General features: G+C 42.7%; 1 protein-coding gene across 1 annotated transcript in view; it reads left to right on the top strand.

The window, feature by feature from the left end:
* Nucleotides 1-14,010, top strand: part of BCAS3 (BCAS3 microtubule associated cell migration factor) — a 448,094-nt gene that overhangs the window by 74,626 nt on the left and 359,458 nt on the right. Inside the window, 2 exon segments of the mRNA XM_032216614.1 lie at nucleotides 5,044-5,151; nucleotides 8,529-8,605. Of these exon segments, the coding sequence (XP_032072505.1) occupies nucleotides 5,044-5,151; nucleotides 8,529-8,605 (185 nt within the window).

Below are 14,010 nucleotides of genomic sequence, written 5' to 3'. Positions count from 1 at the left end.
GAGAAGAGCCTCATGCTGGGAACGATGGAGGGCAAAAGAAGAAGAAAAGGGATGGCAGAGAATGAGGGGGCTGGATGGAGTCACCGAATCAGTTGGCGTGAGCTTCAGTGGACTCCAGAGGGTGGCAGAGGACAGGAGGGCCTGGAGGAACGTGGTCCATGGAGTCACAATGGATCGGACACGACTTCGCAACTAACAACAACAATATGTTAGGAAGCAAAGGTGGCCGATGGGGAAGTGGTGGGGGAAGAGAGAAGAGGTGTGGATGGCACCATGGAACTCAGTATAAAAATCTCGCTGAAATGGAAGGAAAGAAAAAGAAAAGGGAAATGCAGTAACCATCTTTTGTGTTTGGTTTCACCCCAAGATGAGCCAAGAAATGAGTTTGTGGACTGAATTATTCACTGACGGATACCAGGAGGAAGGACTTGCGGATGGGCTCTGCCTGAATGGTACCACTGATCTCATCATCCACTCCCCCAGGCAATTGAGGCACCCACCCCCCCTTACATAGGAGCTCTAACTCAATGGTACTACTGTTCCCATCATCCACTCCTCCAGGCGATGGAGCCACTCCCATGCACATGATTCCTCAATGACTCTCCCAGCCTTTTGTGTCCTCCTCTCTAGCCTTCAAGAAGGACAGGAATCTCATTAGAACCCAAGAGCAAAGCCATCAACATAACAGAGCACTATTTATTCACTTTACCCAACACATTTCACCCTTGACGCAATCAAAAAGACTCTTGAGAAACAACTAAAGCATCCACGGCACAGACCTCACAATGAGAACAATAAAAACAAGACCAGCCAAACACCAAAAAGCTACAACAGCAACAACAACAACAACCACCCAAAGCAATTGAAAGGGCTTCTGGGGGCTACTTTGAAACCAGCAGCCTTTTAATTGAAATATTTCTGCCAGGGCGAAGAGTCAGGTACAGAATTAAAGGAGAGCAGCGGTCAAAAGCTTTAAGACTAATGTTTGAAACATCATGTCCACAGTAGGGAAACCCGCCCTTGGATTTGTGAAAAACGTTAGAAACCCGCCATAAAATGAGTTAAAGTCAGTGTCTGCCATAGAGGGAGGGATGTAGTGGCCCTAATTCCCATCTTTTGCTGCCTTGTGCTCAGGTGGAATATAGGTAGCCCAATGGAGGTGCTTTTTTCAAGAAGCAACTGGACTTTCTTGTTTTTCTTTGAAGACCTTTCGCTTCTCATCCAAGAAGCTTCTCCAGCTCATAAAACAGTTCATTTAGTGACCATTCAAAGTTACAGGATGCTACAGTGCTTGTGTTGTGGCCCACCAGCGGCCAGCGGAGTTGGCAGAAGAGTTGGACAGTGAGGAGGCTGGGGAGGAACATGGGCCAGTCCTGGAGGCTGGGGAAGGGCTCTGCATCAGAGGCAGAGATAGGGCCAAGGCTGTCTGGCAGTTCTCAGCTGCCTTCGAAGCTAGACAGCAGTGAGGCAGAGGAACAGCTGGAGCCTGTTCCTAGTGTGCGCATGCGCAGAGTGGCCAGACAAAGAGAACAGCTAAAGAAGAGGGGTCGACTTTGGAGTAAAGCCACATGTGGACGTTGAATGGCCCCTCCCAGAGGAAATAAAAGAGGAGCGAACTAGGAGTGGGCTTTTGCAGGAAACAATTCCTTCGTTCCGTCGTTTCAGGAATGTGAAGATCTGTCCGTGAATCTCAGAGACTCTGTGCCCAGTCTTTTCTTGCACAGCACTGCGTTTGGAAAATATTTACATGGTAGCTTTCCAAGCTAGATAAGGTCTGTGGCCATAAATTCACCTTTGAAAGATTGTTTGCCAGGGCTTGGCTGAATGTGAACGAGAGGAATTCGCATTCGTTTAATAAAAGGGGTTTTGTCAAGACCAGGAATCTGCTTTGTGCTTTTTGGGGAAGCCTCGGTGAGAACAGCTTGTAAGTGTGAAAAAGTGTCGTAGGTCACTTTTTTCAGGGCTGTTGTAAATTCGAGCAGTCACTAAACGAACGGTTGTATGTCAAGGACTTACCTGTAATTTTTTGAGATGACACAGGACACAGTTTTCATAATTTTTTTAAAAAAAACACCAGCTAAATTTCATACCCAGAACATGCGTCTTTCCTAAACTTTTCCCCAGTTTTTGTTTTACTTTGCGCTGAGATAGATCTGCAATTATCTCTTCCAGCGTATTTTTAGAAAGCTTGAAAGGGCAGGTTTTTGCCCTAATCTCCCATTTGTCTACAGCTAGCTCTAGTGAATCCCTTCTTTTTGATGTTTCTTGGGATGTATTGACACAGCTGCTCATTCTCTGCCACTTTTAGTGCGGGCGGAGCCTAGAAATGGCCAAACTTTCCAAGAGGAGAGGAGGAGGAAATAGGTGTCCTGCGAATTGCCACATCAAAGCTTCTTTTCCTCCCTGGCTTGCAAAACACATCCGCCGCCATCTTTTTCGCCCCCTTCTGTTGAAAGAAAGCTGGATTTTCACAAAAAAGTCAGGTTCTACATTTAGGCAAGAAAAATGAAATGCACAGGTACAGTATAGGTGGTACCTTGCTCACTAGTAGTAACTGTGAAAGGGATCTTGGAGTCCTAGTGGACAACCATTTAAATAGGAGCCAGCCGTGTGCAGCAGCTGCCAAAAAAGCCAACACAGTTCTAGGCTGCATAAAGAGAGGGATAGAATCAAGATCCCGTGAAGGGTTAATACCACTTTATAAGGCCTTGGTAAGGCCACACTTGGAATACGGCATCCAGTTTTGGTCACCACGATGTAGAAAAGATGTGGAGACTCTAGAAAGAGTGCAGAGAAGAGCAAGAAAGAGGATTAGGGGACTGGAGGCTAAAACATATGAAGAACGGTTGCAGGAACTGGGTAGGTCTAGTTTAATGAAAAGAAGGACTAGGGGAGACATGATAGCAGTCTTCCAATATCTCAGGGGTTGCCACAAAGAAGAGGGAGTCAAACTATATTATGTATGTTTTGTGTTTTGTTTGTTTTTGTGGTGTTTTTCTTTCTGGTTTTAAAGATTAAAACGTTCTATTAAAATTATTATTTTTTTTTAAAAAGGAAACCTCTGTGGATATTTTAAAGGAAAACCGAGCAAAGTCATTTCCTCTCCAGGACTCTCTTTTCCTTGAGAATTATGTTGCATGAACATAAACGGCCTGTCTTTCTTCCTCATTTCACAAGCTATAAAAGAAGATTGGCTCTTTGGCACCCAGTTTCTCCATTAATGGCCAGTCCTAATAATTGGCATAACATCACCCCAAACATTTACCTTGAACGCCCTTCTGTGATCTCCTTGGAGTCCAGAAAAGCCATTGGTGTTCCCCAGTTTTCCTAATAATCTCTTGCAGTGGTGGGATTCAAAAACTTTTACTACTGGTCCTGTGGGCGTGGCTTGGTGGGTGTGGCTTGATGGGTGTGGCAGAGGAAGGATACTGCAAAAATCTCTATTTCCTCCTGATCAGCTGGGACTTGGGAGGCGGAGAATAGATGGGGGCGGGGCCAGCCAGAGGTGGTATTTACCGGTTCTCCGAACTACTCAAAAGTTCCGTTACTGCTTCTCCAGAACCGGCCAGAACCTGCTGAATCCCACCTCTGATCCCTTCTGCCTTCACCCTTTTAAGTACAGGAAGTCCTTGACTTACAACCATTCGTTTAGTGACTGAAGTTACAACACCACTGGGGGGAAAAAAGACGTATGATTATTTTTCATACTAGCGACTGTTGCAGCATTCCCGTGGACACGTGGTCAAAATTCAAAGGCTTAGAGACTGGCATGTATTTCTGATGGTTGCCATGTCCTGGGGTCACGTGACTACCTTTCGTGATCTTCTCACTGACAAAGTCAACGTGGAAAGCAGATTTACTTAACAGGGTTACTAGCTTAACAACTGTAGCGGTTCACTTAACAACTGTGGCAGGAATAGTTGTAAAATAGGACAAAACTCACTTAACAATTGCCTTGCTTAGCACAGAAATTTTGGACTTAGTTGTGATTGTAAGTAGGCCATTTTTAAATTCATGGTTGTTACTTTGCGCTAGTGTTTCTAGGGTGACAGTTTTAATCTCTTTTTAAAAAATCTTTATTTGTACATTTTCATTTAATATAGATAAGTACTTTGTGAATAGTGCATTGTCTGGGTCAATTGCTTACATATTAATGCTTTCCCAGCTCCTGATTTCTACTTCTATTATCCAGCCATTTATAAAACGAATCCCATACTTGAAAGTATTCTGTATCTTCCTTCTCTTTTATCTTTAATGTCAATCTATCTATCTCTGCACAATCTAATATTTTTTAAATTACATTTTCTCTTGGGGTTTCCTCATTTTTCCAATACTATGCAAATATAATTCTTACTGCCGTCAAAAATGCAATATTACATACAAATTTCCCTTATTATATTTTTCCATATTATTTGATTTGATTTGATTTGATTTGATTTCATTTATATGCCGCCCTTTTCCAAAAGGGGACTCAGGGCGGCTCACAATTCAAATCAGGGAAGGGGGGTACAGACAGAAAAAAAAAGAGACGAAACATAGCAATACATAATTTAAAAACACACAACAGTCATACCATTCGAGACGGGGGGGGGGGGAACAGCTCTTTAGCCCCAGGCCTGTCGGAACAGCCAGGTTTTAAGGGCTTTGCGGAAGGCCTGGAGGGTGGTGAGGGTTCGAATCTCCACGGGGAGCTCGTTCCAGAGGATTGGAGCAGCCACAGAGAAGGCTCTCCTCCGGGTAGTCGCCAGTCGGCATTGGCATTGGCATCGCCAGTCGGTACCGGCATTGGCCGGCGGAAGGAATTCGGAGGAGGCCTAATCTGTGGGATCTAATCGGTCTATTGGAGGTATATAGAAAAATATATTATATTTATACCTAACAGAATGTTTTAATCTCTATTTTTAATCATTTATTTCAGATTATTGCCTTTTGCTTTCTCCTTCTGATCCTGTCTATCAATTTAGTAACTCCCAGAAAGCCTTTTGACTGCAAGCTATTTAAGTAGAAAACAGCAGATCTAAATTTCCTTGGTTTCTCTTTCAGCACCAGCGCTCCTTACTGCTGCGTGGATCTCCATTCTTTGAGAACAGGGGAAGTAGTCAAATCTGTGCAGTTCAAAACACCTATTTATGATCTCCACTGCAACAGAAGGTAAAAATCCCTTTTGATCTCCAAATAACCTTCCCCATCCAGTGTTTCTAAAGCTCTCGGCCTTGACTGCAGTCACTTCATGTTGTTTCAACTACCTGGGTTGAATGGGGCTGGAAGATTCGGCAGCTACTGCTGAAACAAAAGGCCCTGAATGGCTTGTTTTAATGCATACATCTATTTAAAGGTGGCGCAGTGGTTAAATGCAGCACTGCAGGCTACTGCTAGATCAGCAGGTCAGCGGTTCAAATCTCACCGGCTCAGGGTTGACTCAGCCTTCCATCCTTCCGAGGTGGGTAAAATGAGGACCCAGATTGTTGGGGGCAATATGCTGACTCTCTGTAAACCGCTTAGAGAGGCCTGAAGGCCTATGAAGCGGTATATAAGTCTACTGCTATTGCTATAAGTCTACTGCTATTAAATGGAAAGGAGGGTGGGGGTGGGGTGGGGGGACAGCTTCTCATCTCAAAAAGACTGTGGGGAAAGTGCAAAGAAGACCAACTAAGGTGATTAAAAGCCTGGAGATTAAAACATATGAAGAATGGTTGCAGGAATTTGGGTATGGCCAGTCTAGAGAAAAGAAGGACTTGGGATGACATGATGGTGCCAATATTTGAGGGGCTGCCACAGAATAGAGGGGCCAACTTATTTTCCAAGCATCAGAAGGCAGGACAAGAAACAATTGGCAGAAACTAATAAAGGAGTGAGGCAACCTGGAATTAAGGAGAAACTTCCTAACAGTGAGGACAATTAACCAGTGGAACAGCTTGCCACCAGAAGTTGTGGGTGCTCCATCACTGGAGGTTTTTAAGAAGAAACTAGAAGCCACTTATCTGAAATAGTATAGTATGTTTGAGCAGGGGACTGTACTAGAAGACCTCCAGGGTCCCTTCCAGCTCTATTCTGATTGATTGACCTCAGTATACTGGCTGGAGAATTCTAGGTGTGGAAGTCAACCAGTCTTAAAGTTGCCAAGTTTGGGGACTCCTGGCCTAAAGGGAACAGATTTAAGTTTGTAATAAGGGGCATATTTGAGAGATGCACAACACGCTTTAAATCCCAGGCGCGTCCTTATGCAGATCTTTTCTTTGGAAAATATCTCCTTGGCCATTCGGGTTTAAAGGATCAGGTTGGGAATGATGGGAAGAGTCCCCTTCTGCCTCAGCATTGAGAAAGATGGCTTGAGGGCAGATATTATGAACTCAAAAGAGTGAATAGCCTGCTTCTGTTATAAAGCCGTTTCCGGAAACAATTTTCTCCTGAGAAATTCTCTAAAGAGCCAAAGGGAAATAGATAGCTTGAAGGACTGTGTATATAAACGAGATCCGTATTCTCAGTGGTGAAAAGGAGGATCTCTTCTTCAGAGAACCCCTCAAACCTAGCTCCCCATTGTCTCTCTCGCCCCCCCCCTTCTTGAGATTTTGTTAGGTACATTTTTGTCTTTGTATTTCATGTCCTGGTAATTATATAAAGTGATTTCCCCCCCCCCCCCTCCTCCTCTTAATTCCATTGTATGGAAGGCAGCGGAGGTCAAAGCAAGGGAAAACACTTTTAGCAAATAAGGGCTGGCTATTAGGCCCAGCAGATTTGCAATAAAAAAACAGCAATATGATTATTTTCGAGGATGAAACACTTTTCAGATTAATATACTAGGTGCTTTTGATGGATTTTCAATCTGAATTGCTGGGGCAAATGAGTGTTTTAAAAAAATTACATGAGTTATAATGCCAGTTTTGTTAACAAGGTACAATCTCACTCCACACACACACCCTTCCCCGCCTTCCTTGGTGCCCTAATTGTTTCCCTTTTCATGAATATTGAAAACCTGTCATGCTACACATCTGAAAATTTCACTCTGTCGAATCTGCTGTTGGCTACCTATGACATACAACTTTGCTGATCCTTATTGTTCAAGACCACGGAGTAGGGTACGAAAGAAGGAATAAAAGGGAAGGAAGGAAGGTGGACAGAAGGAAAAAAGGAAAGAACGAAGAACAAAAAGAAGGAATATAGAGAGAATGAAAGAAAAAGGAAGGAAGGTGGATAGAAGGAAGGAACGGAGAAAGGGAGAAAGAGAAGGAAAAGAAGGAATATAGAGAGAAGGAAATAAAACGGAAGGAAGGAAGGAAGAAAAAAGAAAAAGAAAGGGAGGGAGGGAGGAAGATATAGAAAAGGAAAAATGGATAGAAGGAAGGAAGAAAGGAAAGAACATAAAAATGTGGATAGAAGGAAAAAATGAAAGCAGAAAGAAAGAGAGAGAGAAAGAAAGAAAGAAAGAAAAGAAGAAAGAGCTAAAGAGTGGTTGGTATTATTTTGTTATATTTTTTAATTTAAAATTAACAAACATTTCTATCCCACCTTTTCCTTTCCGTGCCTTAGAAATACTCATTTAAAGTTACAACATATTTCAACTGCATAGTTTTATTTATGGTTTTATTTATAAATATAGTAAAAGTTGCCCAGAATTAAGTTAAAGCAAATTATCCGTGGTAAAAACTAGTTTTATTTTCCCCATGTAAACTAAAATTCTGCTTAATAAACTGCAGTAACCCCCTCTAAAAAAAAAGCAATCAAACAACTTCTGTCAAATTTAATCTTGGTTGTTTTAGGCAGCTTACAAAAACTGCAGTGGTAGCCAATATACCGAAATATCACGTTGAAGTACTTTGTGTAATGTGGATGGTTTTTCTTAAGATGGAAATAAGGCATCGTTCTCTTCTCAACTTCCTGTGCATCTAAACCCACAAATACTTCCAAATATCATTTTTATTTTATTATATAAAATATGAAATACAAAAAAAGAAAGAAAGAAAGAAAGAAAGAAAGAAAAGGAAATTAAGGGAGGGAAAGGGAGCAGGGAAAGGGGTGTGAGAGATGAAAGGGGAAAGAGAAAAAGAAAGAAAAGGGGGCATTGACTTCCAACTCTCCCTAGCACAGTCCAAGAGAAACACACTCCAGCCTCAACTTTTTCCTTTCACACATTAATATATAACTAGCCATTTTTATAACACCGAATCTTTCTAATCAACATAACCAAAATCCCAAGTTTCATTTCTTCTTCTTCACAAATTCCGGAAGTGATATCCAAGTAAGAACATATTTTCCTCTTCAAAACAAACACATAAAAATAAACCTATGTACAAATGGATACTACACATGCATGCAAACAGAAAGACATGTGCGCGTACCATATCCCTAATCATAGACACAGTTTTTCTTATGATCCTCTTCCCACACAAGGTGTATTCCTTCACTCCGGGTTCTGTTGTAAATGATTTACCTGCATGGATCTCTTTGGTGATCAAAAGGGGCGAAATTGGAAGCACAGTTTTAGAGCACCATTCTTTACTTTGCACAAATGTGTGTTTGTGTATTTTCAGGATTCTTGTTGTTGTCTTGCAAGAGAAGATTGCTGCCTTCGACAGCTGCACTTTCACTAAAAAATTCTTTGTCACAAGTAAGTGTCCGAAATTATTTCTCATTGACTTCCATACTACAGGTAGTCCTCGACTTACGTTCGCAACTGAGCCCCAAATTTCTGTTGTTAAGTGAGACATTTAAGTGAGTTTTGCTTTGCCCCATTTTACAACCTTTCTTTCCATAGTTCCTAAGGGAATCGTAGCAGTTGATAAGTTAGTAACCTGGGTTGTTAAGTGAGTCCGGCTTCCTCATTGACTTTGCCTGTGAGACGGTCGCAAAAGGGGATCACATGACCTTAGGAGACTGACCGTCACAAATATGAACCAATTGGCAAGCGTTTGAATTTTGATCACGTGATTACGGAACCGCTACAAAGGCCGTAACTGTGAGAAACGATTAGAAGTCACATTTTTCAGTGCCGTTGTGACTTTGGTCGCTAAATGAACTGTTGTAAGTCAAGGACCACCTGTGTGATCAATAGTATTAGAGAGGCAGTTTGGTTAAGGCACCAGGCTAGAAGCCAGGAGAGGAAGAATTCTAGTCCCAAGGTAACCTTGAGATAACCACGGTCATTTAATCAAAGTTTGGACCCTTGGCAACCAGCATGTATTCACGATGGTTGTCGCATCTCAGAGTCCTGGGAGTGTCATTTGCAACCTTCCTAGAAAACTCCTGGCAAGCAAAGCGAAAGGGGATGCCAGGTTTCCTTAACGACTGAATGATTCACTTAACAACCAGAGTGGTTTGCTTCACTGTTGTGGCAAAAAGTCGTAAAATGGGGTGTGACTCACTTAACAACTGCCCTGCTTGGCAACGGAACTTTGGGGTTCAGTTCTCTGTGTCATATGTATGTGGATATATGCATATTTTTATTTATATCTATATCTATGTAAATGGCTGTGTGTGTACGTTTGAGCATAGCTCTGGAACGCCTCCAGCAACTTCAACCAAACGTGGAGACTCCCCCCAAGAACTGAGACGCAGAACAGGACAACAGCATCGCCCTCCTTCCTTACATCAAAGGCACCACAGACAAAATCAGCAACATTCTCCACAAGCACAATATCAAGACAGCCTTCAACACTGACCAAAAAATAGCCAACATCTTAAGAAACCCCAAAGACAAGAAAACTAAGGAATCTACGAAATACCATGCAAAATCTGCCCTGCAACATACATAGGACAAATGAACAGGAGAATAAATGCACGCATCGCGGAACACAAGAAGGCAGTCAGAAAAGAAGAAAAAACTTCCTTCCTTTTCCGGCACCTTAAAGCTACAGGACATGAAATTAATTTTGAAGGAACCAAATTAATCTCCAAAACTGAACACTTCAACAAGAGAATAATTATGGAAGCTATCGAAATAGAGAAACACCCCCACAACATGAATAAACGTGACAATACCTCCCGCCTACCAGACATCTGGAAACCAGCCCTAGTCAGCAAACGAACCCCACCCACCAACCAGGCCGTTACAACACGAAACAACAATAGACACACAGCCAGCACCAATCAGCACCAATCTACCAATCATGATACAGCCACACATCCAATCAATCCACTTACTGAAACAAAGCCAGCACTCCACACACTCCCACCAAGATTTATAGAAAGACGGCAGCTCTGGCCACGCTTTAAGCCAAAAACACCAGCCTGAAGATGGCAAGTGAGACCTCGCCGAAACGTTGCCAAGACAATCTCAATCTTCACGGGAAAAGACCCGAATACAACAAGACCAGTGTGTGTGTTTGTGTGTGTGTGTATTTGTCATGTTTATGTAGTGTATATTGGAGGTGGTGACTCTTGGAGAGCTGTGTGCAACAAAATTTCACTTTAATGCATACCGATTAGTTTACATTTAAAGTGACAAAGAAGTTATTCTAAATCTAAGTCTAACTGTTGTCGTATGCTGAGGACTACCTGTACAGTATTTTCCCAGAATATAGGTGCACTAAAGGTTGATGTGGGATTTTTGAAATCACTGGATATTACATTTCTAATCAGTATGTTTTCACCATTCTCTATGATGGAATTCCGGCTTGAGGGATGAACTTTTTTTGAAGGGGAGAGAATGTTGATGTCTGTTGTATCCAAAATGCGGGTTCTAGGAAACTAAATATTAAAAGCACGAAATATCATTGAGCACATGCCCAGAGATTGGTGCTCAGTGTCTGCACCAATTTCCTGGTTTACCCCCCCGAAAAATGTCCTCTGAGGTGATTTTCTACACATGGAAGCAAAATAAGTGCTTGGAAGATACTTTGAAGGGTCTGTCCTTCTTCCCCCTACTCAGTCATCAGTAATTTGGAATTGTTGCCCGTGGAAAGGATAACCTTAGATAAAGCGGGCCTTCAATTTTTTTCTCTAGAACAGGGTTTCCTAACTCCGACCATTTCCAGCTATATGGACTTCAACTCCCAGAATTCCTCATTGCTGAGAATTCTGGGACTTGAAGTCCACTCACCTTAAATTCGCCAAGATTGGGAAACACTGTTCTAGAAGAGCAACCCTAGCTACACCTTGAGTGTAGGTGTAGAGCTGTGGTGGCGCAGTGGTTAGAGTGCAGTACTGCAGGGCTGCTTCTGCTGACTGGCGGCTGCCTGCACTTTGGCAGTTCGAATCTCACCAGGCTCAAGGTTGACTCAGACTTGCATCCTTCCGAGGTGGGTTTGGAGGACCCAGATTGTTGGGGACAACAAGCTGACTCTGTAAACCACTTAAAGAGGGCTGTAAAGCACTGTGAAATGGTATATAAGTCTAAGTGCTATTGCGATTGTTGGCAAACTCTGCCCACTATCAGGAGTTCGATTCTGACTGACTCAAGGTTGACTCATCCTTCTGAGGTGGGTAAAATGAGGACCCAGATTTTTTTGGGGAAAGAGGCTGACGCTGTAAAAACTGCTTAGAGAGGACTGTAAAGCACTGTGAAGTGGTATCTTAAGCCTAAGTGCTATTGCTATCAAAACTATCTGAAATTCCTATTTTATTTCTGCTAGGGAAGACTTGCAGGCCGAGTGGGAGAGTAGGCTATCCATTTATAAACAAGAAATGGGGCTGTCAACTTTCACATGCTCTTTTCGACTTCCGTAGGAAGAGAGTGAGTAGCCCAGTTCAGAGGCCAAAAGTCCCCCCAAATGCCAACTGTCTTCAAAGAAGCAGCAAATATATATATATATATATCTGCCTTTTGCCCCAGATGTTCAGTCGCATCTCCTTCTAACCTTCTTGAAAAGGTCCAGCTCGGCTGGCCTTGATGTATGTTTGTTTACTGATAGGCTCCCACTGCACTAAAAGATGCTGGGATCCCAAGCTTAAGGTTTTGACCTTAAAAGGAAAGCTGCAGCTAAGTATGCTCAGAATTTACTGTGGTGGGGTGGAAGGTTTGGTGGGGGTGTGTAGGGGGGGCGGCGAGAGAAGACATGCCTTGGATTGACTTAGTCTCTGTGTTGCAACATTTCCGTGCGCCCGCTGTAAAACTGGAAGCAGCTTGCTTTCAAAGAGGAGGAGGGGGGAAAAATCACAGGAATCCGTTTGGGATAATCTGAAAGTTACCAATAGGTGTCAGTTTCTCTCTGTAGCTGGACATGAAATGTCATCGAAGGATGGGCATGTCTAGTTTAATGAAAAGAAGGACCAGGGGAGACATGATAGCAGTCTTCCAATATCTCAGGGGTTGCCACAAAGAAGAGGGAGTCAAGCTATTCTCCAAAGCACCTGAGGGTAGAACAAGAAGCAATGAGTGGAAACTAATCAAGGAGAGAAGCAACTTAGAACTAAGGAGAAATTTCCCTACAGTGAGAACCAATGGAACAGAAGTTGCCTGCAGAAGTTGTGAATGCCCCAACACTGGAAGTCCTTAAGAAGATGTTGGATAGCCATTTGTCTGGAACAGTATAGGGTTTCTGCCTAGGCAGGGGTTGGACTAGAAGACCTCCAAGGTCCCTTCCCACTCTGCTATTGTATTGTATTGATCTCGTCCGCTGATTGCAAAGGGACTGAAAAGCAGGCTTTTCACCGTTGCAGCATCCCCACGGCCACATGATTTATATTTGGATGCTTGAACAACTGATCCACATTTATGACGGTTGAAACCTCCTGACAAGCCAAGTCAAGGGGGAAATCCGATTCACTTCACAACTGTGTTACTAATTTAACAACTACAGAGATTGACTTAACAAATGAAGTGAGAAAAGCCGTTAAATTGGGACAAGGCTCACTTAACAAATCTCTCACTTAACAACATACATTTTGGGCTCAGTTGTGGTCATAAGCTGAAGACTACCTGTATCAAATGGGGGCTGGCATGCTACGGTCCATGGGGGTTGCGAAAAGTCCGACACAACTTAACAACTGAACCACCACTACAACAATTATAATACTGGAAGTGTCTTTTCTGTGTGTTTGTTGACTTATTATTTTTTTAAAATGGGAAACCGGTCGAACTGTTTAAGCGAATGCGACCGATAGGCCCTAACACCAAATGAAAGTTATTTTTCGAATCGGCATGCCACAGATTTGCCTTTGAAAATCTCAACCTTTCAGATGAAACCTTCATTAAAATGCCAGGTCTTCTGCATTAGCCGAGCCGATATTTACTGGAGGCTATTTGCTTGTGGGGGCGTATTTACGTACTATATTGTATGCTTCCATTATTGAAAGCAAAAACGGCAAAGGGCTTTTTTTTTTTTTTTTTAATAAATGTAATTGAAGGAGCGCTTTACGGTAGATCTGTGGTGGCTTTGTGAAATATACTTGCATTGATTGTCGTATTATATCTTGATTTATTTATTGAGTTATTTGGATGGGTTGTGATAATGCAGTGAAGCCACCAGGAGTTTCCGTTCTTTTAACTTGCTGACTGCATTTCCAAATAATTCTTCCTTCACCTCACGGGTTGTTGTTTTTTGCACAGCTAGCACAGTTATTTAATGCGCTTTAATGCGTCCTTTGGACTTGAGTGGTAATCTTGACATAGATTGATAAGAGAGATGACCTCACCATTTTTTTCTTCTTGCCTTTGGCCAAGCCCCTGAATGCTTGTTTCACCAAGATGCGGCGCATTGAATACAGGTAGTCAATACAACAGATTAACAGAGTTGGAAGGGACCTTGTAGGTCATCTAGTCCAACTCCCTGCCCAAGCAGGAGATCTTACACCATTTCTGACAGACGGTAGGCAGTCCAGTCTCTTCTTGAAATCCTCCAGTGATGAAGCTCCCACAACTTCTGAAGGCAACTTCTGTTCCATGGGTTGATTGTTCTCACTGTTGAAATTTCTTCTTATTTCTAGGTTGAATCTCTTCAGTTTCCCTCCATTGTTCTCTGGACTTCAGGTGCTTTGGAGAATAGCTTGACCCCCTCCTTTCTGTGGCAGCCCCTCAAGTATTTGAAGACTGCTATCCTATCTTCCCTGGTCCTTCTCTTCACTAGACTAGCCATG

The sequence above is a fragment of the Thamnophis elegans genome, chromosome 4 (assembly GCF_009769535.1).
Source record: "Thamnophis elegans isolate rThaEle1 chromosome 4, rThaEle1.pri, whole genome shotgun sequence".
Taxonomy (NCBI): Eukaryota; Metazoa; Chordata; class Lepidosauria; order Squamata; family Colubridae; genus Thamnophis; species Thamnophis elegans.
The sequence above is the reverse complement of the archived record's forward strand: the minus strand, read 5'-3'. Positions and strand labels throughout refer to the sequence as shown.